General features: G+C 36.9%; 1 protein-coding gene and 1 pseudogene across 3 annotated transcripts; both read right to left on the minus strand.

Annotated features, from left to right (window-relative positions):
• Window positions 1-2,843: 2,843 nt before the first annotated feature.
• Window positions 2,844-12,365, minus strand: LOC145636295 (TATA-binding protein-associated factor BTAF1 pseudogene; annotated as a pseudogene). Of its 2 annotated transcripts, XR_014114093.1 has the most exons (5): window positions 5,946-12,365; window positions 5,211-5,292; window positions 4,573-4,677; window positions 4,260-4,334; window positions 2,844-3,525 (listed from the first exon to the last, which is right to left on the minus strand). The product of XR_014114093.1 is annotated as a TATA-binding protein-associated factor BTAF1 pseudogene, transcript variant X1 (transcript). The 2 variants fall into 2 exon arrangements; XR_014114094.1 differs by lacking the exon at window positions 5,211-5,292.
• Window positions 12,366-20,359: 7,994 nt separating this feature from the next.
• LOC145636296 (UDP-glycosyltransferase 86A1-like) lies at window positions 20,360-23,139 on the minus strand. Its single transcript, XM_081687816.1, has 2 exons — window positions 22,541-23,139; window positions 20,360-21,485 (listed from the first exon to the last, which is right to left on the minus strand). The coding sequence occupies exons 1-2, from the start codon at window positions 23,085-23,087 to the stop codon at window positions 20,572-20,574; spliced, it is 1,461 nt and encodes a 486-aa protein (XP_081543942.1). The 5' UTR covers window positions 23,088-23,139; the 3' UTR covers window positions 20,360-20,571.
• Window positions 23,140-26,275: the final 3,136 nt, after the last annotated feature.

Raw genomic sequence — 26,275 nt, forward strand, 5'->3', positions numbered from 1 at the left:
GATATGGGACCTCTAATGGTTTGAGTATATTGCCAGGCCCAAAGTTTGGGACCTTTAATGACATTAAGTATTCTGGGCCAAATTGAATTGGATCAAGTGATCCTTGAGTTAAAGGGACCTTACATGTGAGGGGGAGTGTTGAAGAATAAACCTCTCAAGTGTCACCAGCTAAGGGGTTACTCCTCCTATTGGCATATGTGGTTATCTCCCAAATTCACAATAGATATGATGGATACTCCAACTATGAAACTGGGGGACCCGTATTTCTCGAACATACATACGAAGGAATAGTTAAAAAGATTAGGGGCCATTTGGCCATATACGTGGGATTTTCATTTACTTGCAAAGAAAAGAACACTTCATCAAAAATTTACGACTTATGCGAGCGTGGTAGACTGGTAGTTAAACGTCAACCTTTTAGGTTAGGTGTGGGTCCCATACGAAGTAATAAAACGGGGGAAAGTGAGAGGTTTAAATTAATTTGACGTTAAATTATCATTTGTACTATTCCTAATACGGTATAATTGTATATTATATGGTACTAATACTTTGTAAAATTTGAATAATCAACGTTAATATAAATTTTGGAAGCATTAATGTTGTTAATCATAGATTCATAGTGGGTATTTTTTTAATGGTTTTTAGTACACTATGCCATACGGCCATACCACTCCAACTAAGATATTTGGCTATATACTTAACGGTCTATTTAGTTAATCATGTGATTTTGTACTAATGATGCATCCCATCATTTTTCATAGTTATACATAAAATATGAAGGTTTTCTTAAACCTAAATGCTTGTTTGTTTATGTAGTTAAAGGACATCATGAGGAAATAATTTTGGTCGTAATACTAAATTTTACAATTATTTCATAATTACTCATTTGTCTACTACAGTACTCGTATTAATTTACATGTTTTGCTTGTCCCTTTATTAATGATTTTACTTGGGGTTTTCCTAAAAATAAAAATGAAATCAGTACATGTTTGTTTTATTCACAACATTAAATGCATACATTTTACTAGCTTCAAATAAATCGATCTTGCTAACGAGCGCTCCGGGGCGTTAGATAAGGATAAATTATATTGGTTGAAATGGTATTAAATTAGGAATTCATGACAAAATCATGCGTCGTTCGGTATAATTAATATTAATTTACTCTAATATTTACACTTTAATTCTCTTATCTAACGCCCCGGGGGCGCTCACTAACTTTTGCTTAAATAAATGCATAGCGAGGAGCCCCCTCCTATCACAAAAGGGGGGATGAGGTTCGAACCCCATCAAACGGGGGGAGATGGAGGGACTAACCATCCCTCCATCTCCTACATTCTCAAATGAATTTTAATTAATAACATCCAATAGTGACTTCATGAATTAAATAGAAGGAAAAAAAAAAAACAAAAATGTGATATAAAAAGGGATAATTAAAGTGAAATAATTAATAATATTAAATAAAAAAAGTGAGATAATTAATGATAAAATATAACTTTCGGTCATTTATGTAAACTCATAAATTCAATATAAGTCACCTGAGATTTTACTTTGTTTTGATTTTAAAAGACATAGTCTTTCAGCTTCAAGTTGTGTAAATGTTTCTCCGAGAATGTGAGATTTACACTTCTGAGAAAGTGAAAGCTTAACGAAATGTTTGGTTGACATGAACATAGCCTCAAGTTCTATAGATTACTTCACAAAGGTAAGTAGAGCTATGTAGGAATAAAATCCAACAAAAGTGCTAAACTTCTTGTGCATTCAACTAAATGGCCCCTATCAGTAACGCACTAAGGGCCTGTGATTTAACGAACTGAGCTGAGCTGAACTAAACTGAATAGATCGAGCTGAAATGAATTGTTTATGAGAGAAGGAAATTAGGAGCTGAATTGAACTGATTTGATTGGAGCTAAAATTAAGCTGAAGAGAACAGACCTTAAGACAACCCCTCCCTATAAGCTTAGGGGTTCTGTCGGACAAAAACTTCCCACCGGAACAATAAGCACCCAACAATTCACTAAATGTCCATCACAAACAATCGATCATTGAATATATGAAGAGCACATACACCAAAAATCGAAGGCTCAGAATGAATAATATTCTGCTGAAATAATCAAATAAAGCAGCCGATGAAAGTAGTGCAGTACTACATACAGATATGACTGAAATGTGAAAGAATGTACTCATTGAATAAATTTTGTACAGCGAAGTTCCAATGATCAAACCTCCCCCTACAAATACCAAGGAATGACTTCTCACATGGCTTGTATTCTAGCATCCACAAACCACAATGTACTCACACACGCCACACCCGTATTAAGCTAATCTAAGCGTCAAAATCTTGCCAAGGCTACCAGGTCTCTCCAAACTTGGCGCGGTCTCTCTATCTCAATGAAAAGCTACTGTCTCATCTCTTTAAAAAAGAAAAAAGAAAAATAGACCCCTTGAACTTCACTGCAAGTTCTCTGCAAAAAATATGTGCCAGACCAGAAAAATAAGATATACAAAACAAAATGATGCATCTCCATAATGTTCTTAAGCTGAATATGCAACTTGTACTCTTCAACCTATAAGAAAAAACTTGAATTATAAACTACACAAAGTGACAGAACCACTTACATTAGCAAAACTAAATTGCAAAAGAAAATCTACTGATTCATCAGCTTGAGAGAAGAAAACCAACATTTTTCATAATTGGAACAATCATATATACTTGGCAGAACAAACAGAACTATATGGATCAGTGCTTCGGTCTCCTGTGGTATGCAACAGGTTGTACTGTTGAAAATTGGTCTGATATTCGGGGTAAATCAATACCGTAATCAACTTGTTACAATCATATCAACTTGTTGAAAAATAAAAACTGAATTTCTAACAGCATTCAATTTGCAAGTAAATGCAAATTGCAAGGTACTACAATGACTTATATATCACATCTTTGATACCACAAACGCTTCAGAAAAGACCTGCACACTGATTGCATTCAGCAAACAGCATTCACCAAAACGCAAAGCAGCTAAAAATTTGGGAGAAAGCTAGCTGGAATAAAAAGATAATTGAAGCTACAGGAAAGAGCAAGATAAGACACTTCTAGTTATGAATAGTGTGATTTGATCATAAGGAAGAAGATATGCGGAGGACTCCTTGACTCCTTTCTAATTTAATAGAAGTAGAAAGCTAAACATCACATCCAACATATCTCAAGAAAACCAACTATGCTTTGGAATCCAACTAAAAATCAATTGAATATTGGTCAGACATCTACTTTCTTCACCAGATAATCAGTTCAAAGGCTTCATTACTTCATTTGCATGTTAATCATGTTTTCTTGTTCCAAAATTTGCACATGTTCATGGGCTTCAGAATTCAGATCCAAAAAAATGGATGATTTCAAACTTCACCACTTCTTGGCAACTTCCACTACACTTGTCGATTTGAATGTTAAACTGGATAACAATTCTCTCATCAGCTGTGTTCCTCTTAGCAATAAGAAGAGAGGCAACCTTGTTTTAACCACAAAAGATCAACCTGAGAACAGAAAAGAAGCAAGTGACAATCAAAAAGAATTATACTAACAACTTTAGATCAAAAACCAAAGAATCAAAAACCAGTATACCTAAGAATTAATGGCATTAACTTTTAGATCAAAAACAAAAAAAAAAAAAAAAGAAAAAAGAAAAAAGAAAAAAGATTAGAAGTCCCCCTCTGATCATGGGTAAATTGTACATTAGTTATTATATAGAATGCTAGGACATCTTAAGATAGAAAGCTGGAAGTCTGACAGCATTAATATGTGTTGGAAAATTGGAAGGATTATACACACAACTGCAGGCAAACAAGTTTTAATTTTTGTGGAGAAAGAGTTTTGTGGATGGCTATACGGAATAATCACTTTTGGTTCATGTAGCCGACCCCACTTATGGGATTAAGGCTTTGATTGACTGACTGATCTAGGTAAACAAGTTCCAATATTTTCTTTTCAGGGTCCAAACCTAAAAATATAGAAATTTCTCCAACAAATTTAACTCCTTCAAGAGGTATATTTTCAATTGCCCACCAACAAATGGGCATACAACAGGGAATAACAGACAGATCAGAATGTTAAGGAAAAAGACAAAAAAAATTAGATGAATGCATATAGTGATTGTTTAGCACAAATAGATATGATATGAAGGTATAAATATTAAGTAACAATGGATAACTAACAACCAAGTAGATTTTTTATATATATATATCTTTTAATAAGTGGATATGGTGCCTACCTGAAATGGTGGCTTCCTCCATCTCCTTCATCTGGCATCTCTTACAATCTATATGATTTTGCCCAAGCAGGTGTACTGAAAAGAAAAAACATATTTTAGCGGACATAGACTATTAGATTAGCATTTATTTGCATGAAAAAGCAGCTTGGAAAGAGGGAAACAGGGACAACAGAAAGGAGAAAAGGTACAGACAGGCAGCTACAGCTATTTCACAAACAACTCAACACAAATCATCTAGTCATCAAAGAAAAGTCTTAGGATAAAGGTAGCTGTAACCAGAAACCTTTAAATCTAAGCTCTTTGCAATATGTACCTTGGAAGAGCAACAGGCAGAATACGCACTCCTCTGTTACTTGAATTGTTCCCGTTGTTCTTCCCTGAAGCACCTACAAACCCTGGCCTTGTAAACGTGCTATTCCTGACAACGACAAGGTAACAACATGTCAGCTCATGATAATTTGAAAAGGTTTTGAAGCTTGTAAAGCATGTCTGTTTCTATAACTCTCGCAAATGCAAGTGATGAGTTGTACACAGTAAGCTACCAATTAAATAGATAATACTCTACATTCTATAGGGCAGTGGAAATTTTACATTTAGTTGCCATAGTAATGTTATGCTACAATCTCTGTTTTAAAAATCTCTCTCACCCAGTCACAAAACTGGCAGGAGGTCAGCTCTCATTTATACCAAAAACATCACTTAGTTCATATTGATTCCCCCCCCCCCCCCCCCCCCCACTTTGCAGAAAAAAAATAAATAAATAAAATAAAATAAAATTCACCCACCCATTAGTAGTCCAAAAAAACTATCTAAGCCCACAAAAGCTAGTCTCAGATTTGTTTGAGAACCTTTACCACAGCAAAGTAACATCTTGTGTGCAAAGAGGAAAAGAGATTTGGGTAATAGCAGTATTTATAACAATTGACCAGATAAATATTAGATACAACATACCAGCAGAGCTGACAGGCAACAATTACTCAAATGGAGGATAAGCACTCTGTAAAAGATGGAGCTGTTTTGACCCTCAGTATACCTGACAGAAAAACAGAACCCTTAGTATGCCATAGTCGTGTAGCAAGTAAGATGTTGGTGTTTTATGTTCCAAGTTGGAAATTAATCACTAAAATTGACTACAATTACAAAGCCCGCCCCCCCCCCCCCCCCCCAATCCCTCGCTTTAGATTACCCGATACTGTGAAATAAACAACCCCCCCCCCCCCCCTCTATCTTCCTACTCCCTTTAGATTGCCCAATATTGTACTTTAACACAACACGGAAAAATGGTGCAAAGTAGCATACAACCACAAGGAATTTCTACACATTTCTTTAGGCACATTTGTCAATACACAATTTCAAACATTAAAACCTTCAATGATCAATACGGAAAAAATTATAAAAATTCATATTTGGAATCTATATAATGAGACGAATATAATAAGAGTCCCCATTGACTATGTATTTTCTCTAGTATACATCACAGCATGAAGTCAAAAGTAACTTACGTAAATAATGTTCAAAGTCAACACATATCAACTAAAATGAAATGGAGGAAGTATACAGATAAAATGAAGCTCTTCTTAATGAACAAGAAGAAGCTTATCCAGCTGTATCGCTTTCAAAAGAAAATGTGAAAAATCCAAAGGCAAGAGATCAAAGCCAATTAATAGAAGGATTTACAGAACTTACAAAATATATACACAAATTTCCACCAGTTTTGATGCTCAACCATTGAGCTTTGATAGAAACTGGTCAAGATTGTATTCTTCTGTGTATTGTGATTGATCCCAGAGTTCTTCCAGACCATTAAGAATGGCTTTCAAGCCTTTGCCACTACCAGATCCTTTTTTATTTTCATTTGAATTGCCCTCGGAGTTCTTCAGTTTTAAGCCACCCTTTCTGGAGTTTTCAGCAGGCGTGAAAAGGTCTAAGAGCTGATCTGTGTTCATTGTTTTCAAGCTGGCATTGTCTGCATTGATCACAGAATTAGCAACAGATACTTTGAATTTCTGAAGGCTCATGACTTTCTCTTCTAGAGTTCCCCGCATGATGAGACGATGAACATTCACTACTTTCTTTTGACCAAGCCTGTGTGCTCTATCCATTGCCTGGAGATCTCGCATTGGATTCCAGTCATGCTCCATAAAGATAAGAGTGTCAGCTGATGTTAAATTCAAACCAAGCCCGCCAACATGCGTTGTAAGCAGCAATACATCAATTGTAGGATCAGAATTAAAAGCTTTGACTATATCAAAGCGCTTTTCTGTATGTACGGATCCATCCAAGCGCAGATATGCCACATTTCTCATATGGTTACGGAACAAGTCTCTTTCTATTATGTCCAACAAGGCCTTGTGCTGAGCAAATATCAAAACTCTATGCTGACCAAAGTTAATCATGCTTTCAGAATTTGATGCATCCACACCTATCCCACACTCTTCCAGGATCTCCTGAAGAGCAATCAATTTAGGAGAGTGGTGAAGTCTATGGAGTTCAGAGATGACATCAGAACTTCCAGGAAGGAGATCTGATAAAATATGTTTCAGTGAATCAACTGCATCATCACTAGCTACTAGCAGTGGATGACTGCAAAGTTTGAGCAGGTACTGAAGTGCCTGGAAGATATGTGATGATGCTTTAGGAGCAACTTTTTCATCCTTAGCCTCTTTGTTGGAGTCATCCAGATTGACAATACTTGATATTTCCTTCTTAGCATGGGAGCCTGAAAACTGCTCATATAGTTTCAATTGGACAGGGCTGAGGTCACAATATCTGTCCTGAATGATTTTCTCTGGAAGATCAGATAATACTTCATCTTTTGTTCGTCGGAGCAAGAACGGCATCACCTGCTTGTGCAGTGCCTCCATAGCTAAAGCACCAGCTTCAGCATCCTTAGCAGAACATTTTGGATCTCTTGCTGCCAACAAGGGCTTTCCATATAAAGCTTGAAATTGTCTATCAGACCCAAGAAAACCAGGCATCAAAAAATCAAAAAGAGACCACAGATCCAAAATGTTATTTTGAATAGGAGTTCCACTGAGTATAAGACGATTTTGAGCTTTCAACTGTTTCACAGCAGCAGTAATCTTAGACCTCGCATTTTTTATAACATGCCCCTCATCCAAGATGCAATAATTCCACTGAAGCTGCCCAAAAAAATCGACATCTTTACGCACAACATCATATGAAGTTATGATAACATTATGCTTGTTGAAGAGACTTCTAATGGTAATACGTTCCTCAGCAGAGCCAGCATATTGAAGAGTACTGATAACAGCAGGATCAATAAACTTCTCAATCTCATATGCCCAATGACCAACAAGAGTTGATGGGCAAACAATCAAAGAGGGAAGAGGCTCTTTGCCATTATTTATCAGGCGATGTTCGGCTATATCTGATGCAACAATTGCAGAAGCTTGTAGGGTTTTACCAAGTCCCATATCATCGCATAAAATTCCATGCAATTTAAAACGTCTAAGGAAAGCTAACCAATTAATGCCTTCCTGCTGGTATCTCCTTAAGGTTACCTTTAACTCGGTAAAAAGTTTATAGTCATCGATGCTAGAATTATCAAGTAGCTGCTCCAAGAATTTTGCATCCTCTTTGTCTCGTAACAAGCTATCATTGATTCCAGCAGGCGGAGGAAGGCCGCGCGCCAAAGGAAGAAAAGGCACCAATGCAGCAAAACTCCGCGTCACACTCTGCCTCACCGAAGCATCAGAATCACTCATGCACCTAAGAAGAGGAACAACTAACAAGGGAGCATAAGGGACCAGTTCCATTCCCAATCCTTGGACAAGCAGACCAATTAGCATACCTGCTCCTTGTCTGGCAGGAACGGATGCAGTATCACCCAACATAGGCACAGCGTTCTCAACTACAGATGCCATCACACTAACTATCATGGACTTTGCCATAGTAGTAATACATCTGGAAGCGGCTAATCTAACAGCAACATGTGAATGACGAACACATCTGAAAATGCATGGGAGGAGAGTGAGCAGTTTTGGCTTTAATGCATCATCCAGCAAAGGGGCAATTGAGCGTACCACTTGTATGTTATTTATCAAAAGTTGAGGATCACTGATTGATTCAATTGCTACTGTAATCTTTTTCTCTTCAGCAGAAACTTCCCCTTGCAGATCAATGGGCTTAAGAACTTCTGAAAGACAATCCCATAACTTGGGAATTTTGTCAAACAAGGAAGCCCCAAACTTTTTACACATGTGCTTAAGAGCAAGTTCAGCTCCTCGCCTGCTGATGAAACCTTCAACCTTTGATCTCTCTTCAACACTAGCAACTGAACGGCCCCTAGACCTCTGATTAGAACTCATGCTTCTACATAAAAGGAGTTCCTGGTCCTCAATGACTTCCATTGATGTTATGATCCCTGCTTGAGGTGTCTCCGAAGGGTCCATGCAGGTTAAACTACAAACGTTCTTGACCAATTTTTCATTAGGACTGGGTTTACGTGCAATACAATCATCGATAAGCTCAGCAAGAGCTTCAGCAGCCTTCTGTTGCAGTATTTCCTCTTGTTCTCTTTTCAGAGAAGCCATCAGGGGCAAGATAATTGGATTAAGCCTTTTAGGAAGATCTGAAATCCATACAATTGCAGCAGCAATCAAAGAAGAAACAGTAACATGCAAATTGCTTTGCACACACTTCAAATAGCCAGTGGTTGTCAGTAAACGTTGTCTTGAAGACTCTACATCATCTAAAACAAGCTTTTCTCCAGGACTCTCAACAGAGCTATCACAGCTAGGCAGCAAAACTTTCAGAGCAAAGTCCACTGCATCATCCATACCCAACTTTCCAAGGTCAATACTAGTAGTTGACAAAAGATCCTTCAACATTCCACATGACTCAACAGCTTGGAGCAAGTGACTGGCTTCACTGCGCATCTTGGAGTATGTTCTTGATAGCTCAGCATAAGGCAGTGATGAATCTTTTGTTGGCAAAGAAGGATCAGTACAGGCCAACAAATCCAGCAGCCAAATCTTAAATTGTTCAAAAAGTGCAGAATTAACTCCCTGTGCTGGTGAAACATCCCTATTTTTCATCTCCTTAAACCAAGCAATCAGAACCATCGAAGATATCTGCCGCTGGACACCAGATGATGAGGATATATCTTTCCATAGTGGATCAGTTATATGGTGTAGTGATGATTCTGGCCATTTTGAAGCAAGAATACCCAAAGCTGCTGCAGCCACTACTCGTGTGCGAGTCACAGACTTCTCCGAATCAGCACCGACAACTATCTTGACAGAGGAAGCAGAAGCATCTCCAGAGTCCTCTAGAATGGTCCCTTTTGCAGCCCCTACATTACCACCTCTTCCAGCATAACTGTCCACCTTCACAGCCCGCATTTTTGCAGCAGTGACAAATCTTCCTTTCTGAGGTGGGGCGACAGGCCAGAACATCTTTGTAACATCCAATTCGGAGCCATAAGGAGTAGTAGCCAACTCCAACCATGAGGAGATATGGGAACTTGCAGCAGTCACTAGATCGATAACAGGGCAATGAAGCAATAGCCTCCACACCCTCTCACTGCACTGTAAAATTTCTTCATTGGACTCCAGCAGCAAATTCTGGAAGACAATTCGAAGGGTGTCACCCAAAATTGAGGAAGGCCAAAAAGAATCAGCAGAAGGCTCAGTGATGTGTCTTTTATATCGAGCTTCAAGCAGCCTTTCCAGCGTTCTGATGGCTGAATATCGAACTGATGAGATACTATGTCTCATAAATGGCCATAAGCGTGGAGCCAGAGCTGATAACATATAAGGGTTTTCGTTTGCTGCTGTTACCTCCAAATCATCTTTGTATGACAAATCTTCATTTAGATCAAGATCCTGAGGACCCTGCAGTATCAACGTATCAAGCATATTTCCAGTCAACCCTGCATGAGTATAGAATTCTGCCAGAAGATTCATGACACTACTGGTAGACGGGCTAAGATCATCTAAATCAAGCAAAATATCCCACAACAGCATTACAATCGGATGCAGAAACTGATTCATGTTAGCAACAATGGAAGATGCAGCGGGTATAAGAGCATCAGCAGCAACTGCTCTGACATCATCATCAGGGTCTTCCAGTCCACTTTTGCAAGCAGGTAGAACAAACCCCAGCAGATCAGACATCATCTCTCTCCGTACAGCAATCAGATATTTAATCCCCAACAGGCTGCCATGGCGAATTTCCCATTCTGATCTCCCCTGCATTTGCAATAATATATTCATAGTTTCACGCACTAATTCAGGGGCCATGTACTTGAGCACAGCCCCTAACGCCTGAGCACATGTTTCCCTCACAGGAGCAACAACTTGATCTGAGACATAATCTCCAAAACGATCCAATGATAGCACACAAAGGAAGCAAATAGCACAGTCTTGTAAAAACTCACAATTTCTAAGCCATGAATTCCTAGCTGATCCAACCAAATTCAACAGCTCAGGATTCGTGCTAAGACTTTCCACCACATCTTCCTTCTTCTCAGCAGCATCAATTGAATCTATCATATGCAAATCACCACCTTCACTCACACTCTTTGTCTCTAAAACATCAGGTTCAGACTTCATTATTACAGAACCAACATTAGCTTCAGTTACAAACAGGCTAGAAGCATTTTCTCCATTTTGCTCAACCTTCACACCCATATGCTCCGAAGATGGTTCGATGCCTTCATGCTTCACCCTTTTCAAAATCTCCATAGACCCATCTTCTGGAACTTCCAAATTCAAGTCGATTTCTCTCTCCCTTTTCACAGGTAAACTCACTTTCTCACTCGCACTATCCACTGCCTGACCACCCCGAGAGCCCGAGTCATTCATAGACACCCCAGCATAAGCACCCTGATACGTCAAAATCTCCCTCAAGGCCATAATACTCCCATGTCGAATCTCCCAAACAGGATCAAACATATCAACAAGAAGCTGTTCAACATACCCATGAAACTGCCAATACCCATCTTCCTCAAGTTCCACCCCATCATCATCAGTAGCCGACTCCACCGATCCCTTCCCCGAACCACTACCTCCTCCAAACCCCTCAGACCCACCCGACGAAACAGCCCCCGCCTTCTGCACCCCCACATTCACCCCACACCTAACATCATTCGAATTAACCTTGGCTTTCCTCTTCAAAAGATTCAATTCCCTGGCACTCGGCCTCTGCGACCGAAACGCCCGATACCCACCTCTCTTCCTACTATAATCACCTACAGTTTTCGATGATTCCGAAGATGGAAACATGACAAGATCCTCATCCCTAATCATATCACTAACATCCATAAACTGTTCACACATATCAAGCCCCAATCTCCTACGAAGATTCTTCTTTTGTCTAGCCAATCTTTCTTTAGAATTCTTAGCATTATTATCATCACTAACATCATATTCCTGCCCCCCAGAAGCCAATAAAATCCCAAATTCCAACACTTTATTAATATCAAAACTACGAAACGATGAAATACTTGCCTCATTCTTGGGCTTCAACTCAGGGCACCCGAACCCGGCATCGGAAACCTTCTTCGCCGCAATATCAACCAGCTGCTCGATCGAAACCCGCTTCGAGTTCTCCGCAATAGCCCCAATTGCCTTCGCCGCAGCAACCCTCGTATCCCAATTCCGACTCCTCAAACACTGCGACACCTTCCGCAACAACGGATTCAGCTCCTGAGGGTGCGACCTAGCGATGTCCCCGATTTGCCTCGCCGCTGCGAACCGAGTTTGCTGCGTCGACCCAGTATCGAGCAAGGTGAGGAGACGATTGAGCCGCGAAGACGACTGCTGCTGCGGCTGAGGTTGAGGTTGCGGGACCTGCTGCGCCATGACATTACAGTCAAGAACAGGGAGAAATTGAGATTGAAATCGAAGCAATTGGGGGAGAAATTGAGAAGAGAAAACCCTAAAAAGAGGGAAAATCTAGGGTTTAAGGTGAAATTAGGGATCTGAAGGAAGAAAAAGTTAGCCGGAAAATGCGAAGGAGAATACATTGGAGAGTATATATAGAGAGATAGAGGAGAGGGTTTGAAGGAAGAAGAGAGCTTTGAATCCTCATTTTCTGTTGGCATTTGACAATTTACGAAATACTAACGCCCAAATAAGGCTACCCCACTTAAAAATTAAAATAAAATTAAATTAATTTTGTGTTATGGATAATTGGAATTTTTTTTTATTAATATAAAATTGGGGCTTGGGCTAACCTACATGTTTGTGGTATTATTTGGTTATTATGAGGTCCATTTGATTTTGGGTTTTGGGACTATGATTGAAAAGTCATGATCCAATAGAAAAGTGTCTTGTGGTGTATTGATTTGGATTATTTATTTGGGGTTAGATAGCCATAATGGCGGTTGATGTGAATCGATTTCATTATTTCAAAATGAAGGAAAGCTCTAACTACTTAAATTATCCCTCATTTTCTGATTGAATTTTTTTTTTTTTTTTTCTGCATATTGATATGATGATGATATGTGTTTAAATTTAATTTTGATCAATAGATGACAAATGAGTTGGTTAAATTGACAACGAGTAAAGTTCATTTAGATTGGGTTGTATTGAATCCTAGTAGGAAATTTTTCGGTTCATGTGTTGGGTCGAGTTGGGCCAATTTGGGATAGGTTATAACAGGTATAGAGTAGGAAAATCGATTAATTCAAGTTGGGTTAATTTAAAATTAGGAAATCACTTAGTTAATTTTGACATGAGAGATGGGGTTAGGGGTGTGTGAAGGCGAGAATGACAATGAGATAAATCAGGTTTAATTTTTTGTTATCGTACTTTGATTTGGTTTGCCTTACTAGTACTAAACTAGGGTGTCGTTCATTCACTTGGTTTTATTTTTAGGTTGAGTATCTTGATTTGGGTTGCTTTCGTATTACTAAGCTGAGGTTTAGTTAAAAATCAGCCTAGAAATGCTACTGATTCAAATTCTTGCGTAGTTAACAGAGAAATTCCATTCACTTGGAATAGGTGAAAAGTTTGAGATGAGTCTTTTAGCCATCCAGAGCTTATAAAATCAAGTTTTACTTGTGGCTCAAATGGTAAGCAACTTAATGTCGCTTAAAGGAGGTCTCGGGTTTGAGTCTCATCGTATGCAATAACTCTTATTGGGAGACTCACCTACCTTAAGCCAAGTGTGAGACCCGAGTCGGAGCTAAGTTACGGTGAACCGGGTGGGCATTCTTACAAAAAAAAAAAAAACAAAAATAGTCATATACCCTACTAGTTATAATAGTCATGTATCTTAACTTGTACTCTGTATAGTTTAGGATAGTTTTGTTATCAGTCCAACTGATACGGAGTAAAATCTTATTAGCACACTAGGATATGATATGTAGAGTGGAACTGCAAACTGGTATCGAGCCTTTATGAATAACACGTATACTACCTCCGTTAAATGTTATGTGCAACTTTAGAATATTTTATATCTCACAAATAATACCCTAAAGTTGCACATAACATTTAAAAGAGGTACTCCGTAGTAGTTAATACGGAGTCAATCAATCAATCAATCAAAGCCTTAATCCCAAAAGTGGGGTCGGCTAACATGAACCAAATTTGATTATTCCGTGTAGTCATCAACATAAATCTTTCTCCTCCATCCCTTACGATCCAAAACTTCATCCTCACGTAAATCCATGCACTTCATATCCTTCCTCACTCCTTCCAACCAAGTCATCTTTGGTCTCCCTCTTCCTCGTTTAATCCCTCCATGGTCCCACTCTTCCACTCTTCGCACCGGTGCACCCTCGGGTCTCCGTCTTACATGTCCAAACCAACGCAGACGATTTTCCCTTAATTTATCTACAATGCCCGCCACACCTACTTTCTTGCGAATAACCTCATTTCTGATTCTATCTCTTAAAGTGTTTCCACACATCCACCTTAACATGCGCATTTCCGTAACCTCCATCTTTTTAATATGCTCTTTCTTAGAAGCCCAACATTCTGTACCATAGAGCAACACTGGTCTTATGGCAGTCCTGTAGAATTTTCCCTTCAACTTTAAGGGAATGCTGCGGTCGCATAACACTCCCGTGGCCGCTCTCCATTTAAGCCACCCTGACTTAATCCTGTGGGTCACGTCTTGATCAATGTCACCATTCTTCTGGATGATCGACCCTAGGTACTTAAAACATTCACTCATGGTCAAATCCTTTCCATCCAAACTCACCACTTCATTGCTTGTCCCCCTCTGAGTGCCAAAACGACATACCAAATATTCAGTCTTACTCCGACTTAGCTTAAACCCTCTAGATTCCAACCTTTGCCTCCATTGCTCCAACTTGACATTAACCCCATCCTTAGTCTTATCCACCAAAACGATATCATCTGCGAACAGCATACACCATGGAACCTCATCTTGAATTGGTCTAGTTAATTCATCTAGAACCGTTGCAAAAAGAAAAGGGCTTAATGCAGACCCTTGATGCAATCCGATTGTAATAGGGAAATCTTTTGTCAACCCTCCGCATGTCCTCACATTTGTTGACACATCCCGATACATATCCTTAACTAGGTCTACATACCTTCGTGGGATACCTTTCTTCAACATTGCCCACCAAAGTATCTCTCTTGGCACCTTGTCATATGCCTTCTCTAAATCAATAAAGACCATATGAAGATCTTTCTTCTTTACCCTATAAAACTCCATCATTTGTCTTATCAAATGGATTGCCTCCATAGTAGATCTCCCAGGCATAAAACCAAATTGGTTATCTGAAATGCTTGTGCATGCCCTCAACCTTTGTTCAATCACCCTTTCCCACAACTTCATAGTATGGCTCATAAGCTTAATTCCTCGATAGTTAGAACAATCTTGAGCGTCTCCTTTGTTTTTATAAACCGGGACCAAGGTGCTCTTCCTCCAATCTTGTGGGATCCTTGTAGCCGTCCATATCTTGTTGAAAAGGTTTGTTAACCAATCAATACCAATCTTACCCAAACACCTCCACACCTCTATCGGTACCCCATCAGGGCCAACCGCCTTCTTAGGTTTCATCTTCCTCAGTGCAATCTCCACCTCTACTCTCCTAATCCTTCGCACATACTCCATGTTGATTTCTTCATCACTCATAGAGGTATCTCCTATCACAACTCCATTACTTCCATTAAATAATTCATCGAAGTACCCCTTCCACCTGTCCTTGATGCCCTCCTCTTGCACTAGGACCATTTGGTTCTTATCTTTGACACACTTCACCATGCCAATATCCTTCCTTGCCTCTTGTCTTCTCTTTGCCATCTTATAAATGATCCTTTCTCCCTCCTTGGAATCAAGCTTTTCATAAACCTCCTGATATGCCTTTTCTTTTGCTTGGCGAACAGCTGCCTTTGCCTTACTCTTAGCCTCCTTATACGCTGCAAAGGTTTCATCACTCCTACATTTTCCTAAGGCTTGATAGCATTCCCTTTTTTGCTTAATTACTGCTTTCACCTCTTCATTCCACCACGAAGTATCTCTCTGTACCGAAGTTCTTCCCCTTACTTCCCCTAAGACCTCTTTGGCCACTCTTAGGAAACAGTTCTTCATTCGTAACCAAGTCTTGTCCGGATCCACCTCTCCATCCCAATCCGCTTCTTCAATTACCTTTTCTGTAAAAACCTTAGCTTTTGCATCCCTTAGGGTCCACCATCTTATCCTTGGTTCTTCTTGTCTAACTTTTTTCTTCGCCTTCTCTTTCAGACGAATAGTCATTACCAATAGCCGGTGTTGGGTGACCACACTCTCCCCTGGGATAACCTTACAGTTTATGCAACTTTGTCTATCTATGCTCCTTGTGAGCAGGAAGTCTATTTGAGTTGCATTTGCTCCATTCCGAAAAGTTATCAAGTGTGAATCCCTCTTCTTAAACCAAGTATTAGCCAAAATTAAATCATATGATTGGGCAAAATCCATAATAGCTTCACCACCGGCGTCCCTCTGCCCATACCCAAAGCCTCCATGGACACTCTCATAGCCATCTCGGCTCGCCCCAACGTGCCCATTTAGATCCCCTCCAATATATAACTTCTCTGAGTGGTGGACACCCTGCACCACCTCGTCTAGGTCCTCCCAAAATTGTCGTTTCTCTTCTGCATCTAAACCCACTTGGGGAGCATAAGCACTGATAACATTCACAATCTCCTTGCCACATAGCAACTTCAGCCTTATCAACCTATCGTTCTTCCGATAGACCTCGATCACCTCTTTTGCCAACCTCTCATCGAGAACCACACCAACTCCGTTCCTAGCTCCACCATTCCTTGTTCTGTGGCTCGTTTCTTGCCCAACATACCATACCTTATACCCCAAAACCAAGCCTCGAGCTCCTTCTCCTGTCCATCTTGTCTCTTGGAGGCACATGATGTTCACGCGTCGTCTTTTCATTACTTCTACCAATTCTGCTGATTTTCCCGTAAGAGACCCCACATTCCAAGAACCAATCCGCAAACTAAATTCTTTTCTCCCACGCTCCCTCCTGATCCCAACTCCAAGCCCTTGATTATTTGACACCACAATTGGGCAATATGGCGCGTCGCTTCTGGGCGACGACCTAGCAACCCTTACATACTTATCACTGCACCCGGGTCTGGGAAGTGCAGCGCGTCGCTCAGTAGGGAACGCCCCAATGGCACGCCCTTGCTCATTTGACACCACACTCGGGCAATGTGGCGCGTCGCTTCTGGGCGACGACCTAGCAACCCTTGCATACTTATCACTACACCCGGGTCTAGGAAGTGCAGCGCGTCGCTGAGTAGGGAACGCCCCCACGAAAATATCTGTTTGGCTCATGTCATGGGATGTGACGAAGTTTTATACTGGCTGTCACTGGCCTACCGTAACCCTCCTCCTTTATCCAGGCTTGGGACTGGCAGCGGGAAACCCACTGGCGGAGTTAGTAGTTAATACGGAGTATTTTTTTTAAAAGGTAAGAAAAATAACATTAGGAAACCTTCCTCACACGAAAAAGTATAGTTATTTGGTACATCTCCTTCTCACATACTCCGTAGTCGCATACAAGTATACAGATAACACTAATGCTGAAAACACTGCCCTTGGATAAATACAATGCAACAAGCAGTAGGCCTTTAGCTCTAGAATATGACAACTACGCAAGTAATCAATAAAACTTGTCTTGATAGTTGATATACTTTGCAAGCACTGTAGTTGTCAACGGTCTATATAGCTGGCTGAACTGGGCTTTACTCCAAATATTTTTGTCTAAACCTTATAAACATTGGGCTTTGTTCAAAGATTTTGGCCCAAACTAACAAAAAAAATTTTCCCAAATTGGGCTAATGAGAATATGAGATCATTTGTTGAGATCAACCCAAAATTTTTAATTAAATACCAAAAACATATTTTATCATAGAATATGTTATAGAGTATTAAATAAGTATTTATTATAATACTCATATAATTTTTATTAATATTTATATAAAAATAAAGTTTTGTTACATTGACATTTGTACAAAGCTTGCTTGTGTAAGAATTTATCACCTTAATGTATAATTTCCAAATTAACTTTATACTTGGTTTTGATAAAATTAAAAAAAAAAAAAAAAAAAAAAAAAAAAAAAAAAAAAAAAAAAAACATTATTGATTTATATAATAGTACTAGTTTTGTGTCCCGTGCGATGCCCGGGTTGTTTATTAAATTTTGAGATAAATTTTAAATCTATATTCAAATTTTAAAATATATTTCAATACAAAATTACTTAGGAATTGATGTACTTTTGTAACGATTTAAACTATATATGTAGTAGGCATGTAAACACTAATAATAATAATATTGATATTTTTTTAGAGTTATAATTTAATATTTTTTTTGAATAAAATTATAATTCAATTTATACATATGAAATAGAGTTATAATCTAATTTTTTTTAAATAAACTTATAAAATTCAATTTATACCTATGAAATATTGGCATTTTATCGAAAATAAAATACTCAACTAACAATTTTATTCTAAAATTCTATCCAAATTTGATTGAAAATAGAAATCTAAACTAATTAATTTATCTTATGAAGTCTATCTAAGTATATCTAACGTGGCGCGACACTTGGCAAAAGGTTGGAATGTCAAGTGTCGCTGTCTCGTGGCCTGGCTAAAAGTTTAGCTTTATATTAGTTATTACTAGTTTTGTGCCCGTGCAATGCCCGGGTTGTTTATTAAATTTTAAGATATATTTTAATCTATATGTCAAATTTTAAAATATATCATTGATACAAAATTAGTTAGGAATCGACATATTTTTGTAACGATTTAAACTTGTAGACATGTAATGACTAATAATAATAATATTAGTGAAAAACATTTCTTGACCCTGTCTGAAATGACTCATGACCCGACCTGATTAACAGGTCTACACACAGTAATAAAATTATATTAGATTCTGAAGTATATTATTTTAATTGATTAGAATATATTATAAACCATGGATATGGTACATTTAGAACTAATTCCTTCGCTCCAAAAAAATATTATGATACAAAAAATAAATTTATATGATAATTTATCAGAGTTATAATCTAATTATTTTTTGAATAAAGTATAATTCAATTTGTACATATGCAATATTGGTACTTTATCAAAATAAATAAAACTCTAAATTAATAATTTTATCCTAATTTTATCCAAAGTTGATTGAAAATAAAATTCTAATTAAACTAACTTTTTTATGCTACAAATTAAATTTTATATAACTATATCCTACGTGGCACGACACTTGGCAAAAAGTTGGAACACCAAGTGTCGTTGTATCGTCACCTGGCTAAAAGTTTAGCTTTATATATTAGTTATATATGATATGATATGATATGATATGATTATATGATATGATGATTTCGCGTTCACAAATATATTCCATATATCACTTAAATATAACACAAAGTTTCATATGTAGCTGCTCAGATAGTGTACCCGGAGTTACTCAGTCGGTTAGGTTAACTGGTTAAAAGTTACTCGGTCAGTCAAGGATTATTTGGTTAGGGGTTACTTAGCCCAGTTGGTCGAAGGTTACTTGGTTAATACTCTGTCGGTCAGGAATTACTCGATCAGTTAGAAATTACTTGATCGGGTTACTTAGCTCGATCGATCAGGTTTTACTCAGTCGAATCAGAGATTACTAAATTAGAAGTTATCCGATTATTATTTTGATGTGTGTCAACGATTGATCAGCCAAACAAAAAACACACTGTAAATTGAAACACTTAAAGCCTAGAGTACTTTTGAGTTTTGAGGGGACACTATCCGTGAGCTGTTTTAATGATTTACTGCACCACGTATTTCATGTGGTGGACTGGTAGTGCTCCTGCTTGGTGGGAGCCACCTCAATTTAATTGATTGTAGTCGGTGGAAATGGTTGTAGGGTAGCGATGTAGGGTTTTCTCTCTTTTTTTCTAGTTTGGGAATCCTTTCATTACTCTATTATTTTTGAGAACATGGTAGATTCTCCTTCTAATTTATACAGTACTTGTATAGAGTAATTTATTTCATTTGTCATTTGTTTGATTAAAGATATGTACTGCATGAAACGCTTAAATAAATTTTATACTCCATGTGTTTATTGTTCTTTTGAAAGTTCAACGAACTCAAGTATTGTTGTAAATTCTTGTATAAAGTAAGAAAATTTTGAAAATAAATGGGTGTAAGAAAAAAGTGTAATATTCGAAAAAGATAAGTTAAGGTGAAAAATGTGGATAAAGTATAAAAGAATTAGTAAAAAGGTGCAAATTGATAGAGAATATTAATAGATATTCTCATTTTTAGGTTTAGAATGTACATATCTTATGTTATATAATATGGAGTTTACATTATCAGAGCTTAGGTGAGATCATGGGATCATATACAAAAATTCTCACCCTGCCTAATCATATTAGATAACATAAGATGGATATGTACGGATATCAAATATAATCTTATTCAAAATATATCATAAATCTAGGATGAGAATATTATATGAATATTCTCTATCACAAATAATGTAATTGGTCTCATGCACGCACGAGTAATTTTGACACAAATAATAAGGTCATTGGTAAATACAAACTATCAAGTTGAATTTAATTATCAATAAGATGGAATAATGCTTAATTCAAATACTACGTATGAACAAACAAGAAAAATAAATTTATCATACAACTATGGACCACGTCCACCAAATGAAAATTTGTGTACAATTCTTTGTCATTATTATATTATCCTACTAAAGACTTTTAGATTAAAGCTAGAAGATTCAAAATTTCTCCAAAATTAATTTTTTTCAATCCATTTTTTTTTGCATGAAAATGAATCAAGAAATAACAATCAAATGCTCATAATTTCACCCAACATTCTTCTTCAAAGCTGCTGCATTCGTCAATTCCTTGATAAATCTATCAACATTTTTCTCTGAAGATCCCTTTGTGACTTCTAATAGTCGCCTAATTTCCTTGACATTTTCATTGAGTTCAAATCCCATTAATCCACCAATTAAATCCTTAATTTTTTGTAACACTTCCTCCCTTTTTACGGGCTTCTCCTCACAAAGGTTACACCCAATTTTCCAATCGTCCACAATTAGTTTACGATTGGTAAATTGATCGGTCAATAACGGGAAACACAATAGTGGAACTTCACACCATATACTTTCTAACGTCGAATTCCATCCACCATGTGTTAAAAACCCTCCTACTGAACGATGAGCTAACACGGCCTTTTGACAAGTCCACGTAACAATTAATCCTCGATCACGTACCTCATCCCTAAACCCAACTGGAAGTGGGTCCGGGACATCCGAACTAACCATATCGGGCCGGATAACCCAAAGGAAGTTGACCCCACTAAGTTTAATTCCATTAGCTATTTCCTCTAGCTCTTCCTTATTAATATGTGCATAGCTACCAAATGAAACGTACAATACCGAGCCAGGAGGTTTAGAGTCTAACCAAAGTGTGCAATCGGACTCGGCCCATAGGCTAGTGGCTACCGGACTTTTAGTAAACCCGGGTGCGAATAGAGGCCCGATAGCATAAAATGGGACTTGTGGTTGGATAGCCGAAATGGTTTGGACCTCTAACTCTTGGACCGTGTTACCAAGTATAAAATGAGCCTTTCTAGTGTCGTCCAATGATGCTAAATTGTATTGTGGATGAAAGGTCGTCAAATCCTCTTCTTGTAGATATGATGTTAAATCCGTCCTTTTGAGTGAGCTTATTCCCGGCATATAGGTTATTGTATCCGTACGTGAACTTGAACCTAATTGAAAAAGTAACTTAGGTTAACAACTATGGTCAATTAGAGTATAAATAGAGTACATTGTATATTTCCTATATATCTATCTTGTGTATAAACGTGAGTCACTTTAATAATAGAAACAAAAGGTGAAAGTAAAAAGAAAAAGAAGAATGCGACTATATAGTATATACACGTAATATGGAGTATTTTTTTTTTTTCATTCTTATCTTTAACACAATGTAATTATGTAGTATGGAGTATTTGTATGATTCCCCTGCCCTCCGAAAAAAAAAGAGTTTTCATTTTAATTTAATTTCAATGTTTTAGGGCCTGTTCTGTTCAAATTATTTTCAGTTCAGTTTCAATAAGTTTAATTCATTTCAGTTCTTAATTACCTACTCTCATAAATTATTTAGTTTTGTTCAGCTTTAATAAATTCAATTCAGCTCAGTCAGAACATGCCCTTAGTTTGTTGAAATTTCAATGTCATTATTGAGGAATATGCTCTTTTCTTCATGGAATAAACCTCCTTTTCACAAAATTTCTTTTCGGTCAAAGAAAATGCCATGTTTGGAAAATGTTCTATTTTCATCCGGCAATTTAATGCTAATTGCATTGTTAATGACCTCTAATTTCAAATTTAATTTAATCTCATCTCATAAATCCATAGATTCCCTAATTTAGTATTCCAAGTTAAATGGACTAGACTACTAGTACAACATTAAATGGACAATCCACCAAATTTAGAATCTTGTACAAACATTGTGCATCATTCACAATTCACTAGGTAGTCGGTCGTATTCAAGTTCATTTATTGACTAGATGCATCTTTCACAAGGTAGGTAGGTAAGTGGATGGATGGTGGATCACTAGATCTATCTTCCTCAACTATCACACTAATTCATTTACATACAATCTAATGCATTTACGATTAAACGAAGGGTAATGAACTAATGATATAATCCGTACATACAAAATATTACTTTCTAAATGTCAATGTAACAACTAAATCTGAACAGAACGAGTACGCAGTAAATACAAGTAAAGAGAAATAGTAGATGTGAAAGAAAATTTACCAGGACCAATGTGGCCATTTTCCAAAAGCAAATGACGATTGAAGTAGATATCAAGCACCATAGCAGATTCAGTCCAAAAAGAAACATGAAACAAACCAAACTTATGAGCCAACTTAGACGCCCAAACAAAGTAACTATCAGCAATCAAGCAACAAATAGTAGAAGAAGGCGGTCGAGATTCCAAGATCTTGGTGACAGCCACTTCCAAATGAGCAGGGAAACAATGAGTAGTAGCCCCGACCCATTGGTCGTGGTGTAACGATCGATCAAACTCTAGAGGTAACCCGTCCGTAATGGTCATGTACTCGATGTCGAGGTCCGTAGGGCTCTGCCTACGGGCCTCGACAAAGATATCATCATCGGCGGTAGCGTTTGAGAGAGTGATCTTGTGGTGAATGTGGTTGGTATTGATGAATGTTACGGAGATGCCTTTGGATGCTAGCTTGATTGCTAGTTGTACAAATGGGTTTACATGGCCTTGTTGTGGAAGTGTTACTAGTATTGCATGAAGCTTTTTTGTGTGACCATTTGAATGTGAGTGCTCCATTTTTTTTTTTTTTTTGGGATGAACAAACTTTGTGAGAAATTTTTGCAGATATTTTTGGATGGAAAATTTCTTTAATTTTTGAATGAGTACGAGTTCAATTATGGACTATATATCTCAGCAATAATGGGCATAGGCCCATGGCCCCGCTTGTGTCTTTTGTCAACTTGTGTCCTCTGTTAATAATTTATTACGAGTATTTGTCATTTTTTAAAAAAATATTCCGTAAGATGTAAAACTCTATTAAATTGAAACCTCTCACAAGTTAAGTCAATTCAGCTTTACAAGTCAACGTTTGATAGAAAATGAGGGATCAGGGTTAGGTAATTTCCCTACTATCAAGTAAATGTTATTGGTAGGGCTCGAATTACGAATTCTCCTTCAAGTTGACTAAACATGCTTAGTTTTTATTACTTTTCAAATTGATACTGCATAAAAGTCTAAATAAACCGACCATATATGTGAGACAGTTACAGATTGTTTGGATAAAGAAAAAGGAAGGAAAAGAAGGGGAGGGAGGAGAAGAGGAGGGTAGGGAAAGAGAGGGGAGAGAAAAATGATGAGTTTTCCTTCTAAATCTCTCCATTGTTGGAGGGATCAATTTCCTACAATTTAATCCTTTTATTTCCATCCCCTTCAATTCACTCCCTTCCTCATTTTCTATCCAAATGAAAGATACTTCATCTCTCCCTTCCTTTCCCTCGATTTCCTTCAATCCAAACACACCGTTAGAGTAAAGTGAATTAACAGATAATTTCTCGTAATCATTTACAGTATGTTTGGATAAAGAAAGAAGAAGGCAAAGAAAGGGAGGGAGGAGAAGAGCAGGGGAGGGAAGAATGGTGAGTTTTCCTTCCTAAACTCTCCATTGTTAGAGAGATCAATTTCCTACGAGTACAATTTAATCCCTCTATTTCTCTCCCCTCCAATTCCCTTCTTTCTTCATTTTTTATCCAAATAAAAGATACCTCGTCTCTCCATTTCCCTTCCCTTTCCTTCCTTTCCCTCAATTTCCTTCAATCCAAACACACCATTATGGAGTACAAACGTACAATATAAGACATTTATAGTCATTTACAGTATAAGTATAGGGCAAACCAAAAAAAAGGGAACGATTTTAAAGTGGGTAGAGAAATTTAATTATATTTTTTGTATCAAATTAAAGTAGGAAACAACTTGACAGGGGACAATGGCCACCTTTTGCCCCAATTGAACTATGTTCACGTTTTAATCCAGAAAAAAAAAGTTATTTGATGAGGCATTTCCACCTTTTTCTTAGTGGGTTTATATTTTTGTATAAAAATCTGTAATAATTATTGACTTTAAATTATTTGATTGCAACTACTCGTACAAGACAAATAAGAAAAAAGAGATAAATAGATAAAATTAACTTTAAAAATTACAAGATGACCAAAATAAATTATTCTAGACTTAAACTCAACAAAGTTGCACTTAATGTATTAAAAAAATAAAATAAAAAAAGCAGCAATTAATTATTAGTTAATTGAACAAATTTAAGGTTAAAGTTGGATTTAGATTCATTTTTATCAATTTGTCACCACTTGGTCAATCTTTGGCAGAAAATAATGAGTTTTTAATATATATATTTTTTGATCATTTTATTGGCTGGAAATAGTGAGCTAGATATTTTTAAACAATGCAAATACTCATTTTTAATGGAAGATCAGATGTGCATTCAGATCAGAGAAATTATTCTCCAACAACATGGTAGGTGCCTAGGTAGTTACATAGACATGTATGTCAATTACTGTAATTGATTTTAAATTTAATTACAACATGTTAAAAAGGTCAGACTATGTACAACATGTTTAATAGGGTATCAATTTATAATCAATTCATAAATCGTTGGAGAAGTAGCCAATCATAATTATTGTTAATTTGTTATAATATTATTATTACTCTTATACTTTGTATTTACTAGCTCCATGATTATCTTAATTCTATCCTATACTACAAAAAGAAAACAATTAATCTTAATTCATATGTGGTTTAGTATCTTACCACAAACCTCCCTTAGATAATGACAGATACGGCTTCTACTAGATAATATGAAATCTATGCCTCACATATAAATAATATTTTGAAATAAACAAACAATCACTATGAAGGATTTAATAAATGTAAGAAAATAAACTTTTTTTAAACTTAACCAACCTGAATAATATTTGAATTATTTATCAACATTTCAATTTTCAAGCTAAGCATTATATGATAACTTAGCATAATGCATGCTAAAAAAAGAATGGTGGAAACTATTTAACTAAACAAACAACGTTACATGTTGTTTGCAAAAATGTACACCTTCCATCACCCATTTTCCTCTCCTATAAAGTCTCTCTTTCTTTTACATCAATTTATATATTCTTTTCTTTCAAAAAAAAAAAAAATCTATTCTTTATTTAGAAAAACAAATGATATGGCGGTTAATTATAGCCATATATTCCCACAATAATGTCATGCACTCATGCTAGGGAAATTGTCAAATTAGTGTTTTATTGGGGTTAATATGTCTTATACTCATCTCTTTACTAGTCTTGAATTTTTTTATTTTTTTTTTTTGAATATAAGAAAAAAATTTACTCCATCAAACCCATATTAGTTGTTAGTTTTGTGAAAGAAGAAAGATAATTAAGAAAGCATAATTTCTTAAGATGTTCCCCTATTCCCATCATTTATATTACTATCGCCTCTATATACTGTCCAACAGTCATATAGCAATACATATAATTTGTCACACTATAGGTTACATCCTCATCCCTGAACTTAACAAAGTTGCTCCATTTCTTCTAACCCAATACAACTTTTAATAAATCAAACCCTTTTTTTTATCTCTTTTTATATCGACATTTAATCAAGTAAACTCCACTATCGGAATTTCTTATAAGCTTATTGCTTTCCAAGTGCTATAGTGTACTGAGTTGTTTGGAATTTGCTACGGACTGCTACCCACTAAACTGACCTTGTGGTCTGGCCCAGTTTTGGAGCCCAATAAATCTGGAAAGATACTGGGGATCCATTATAAAAGTTGTACATTATAAAAGTTGTACAATATATTTGTTATTATTCATCAAGAATGAAGTTGCCTAGCTAGCTTGGTTGTTTTGCTGTTATACTGTCAAGCTTTTGCATTCTGTCTCAAATTTTGGGTTTGGGAGCTTAGCTTTTGATGA

The sequence above is a fragment of the Chenopodium album genome, chromosome 6 (assembly GCF_948465745.1).
Source record: "Chenopodium album chromosome 6, dcCheAlbu1.1, whole genome shotgun sequence".
In the NCBI taxonomy this organism is placed as follows: Eukaryota; Viridiplantae; Streptophyta; class Magnoliopsida; order Caryophyllales; family Amaranthaceae; genus Chenopodium; species Chenopodium album.

Bases quoted from the DNA above. Each gene is read 5' to 3' on its own strand.
- LOC145636296 (XM_081687816.1), bottom strand. From the start codon at position 23,087: ATGGAGCACTCACATTCAAATGGTCACACAAAAAAGCTTCATGCAATA. The intron at 21,486-22,540 runs GTAAATTTTCTT...TTTTTCAATTAG, and splicing joins AAATGGCCACATTGGTCCTG to GTTCAAGTTCACGTACGGAT.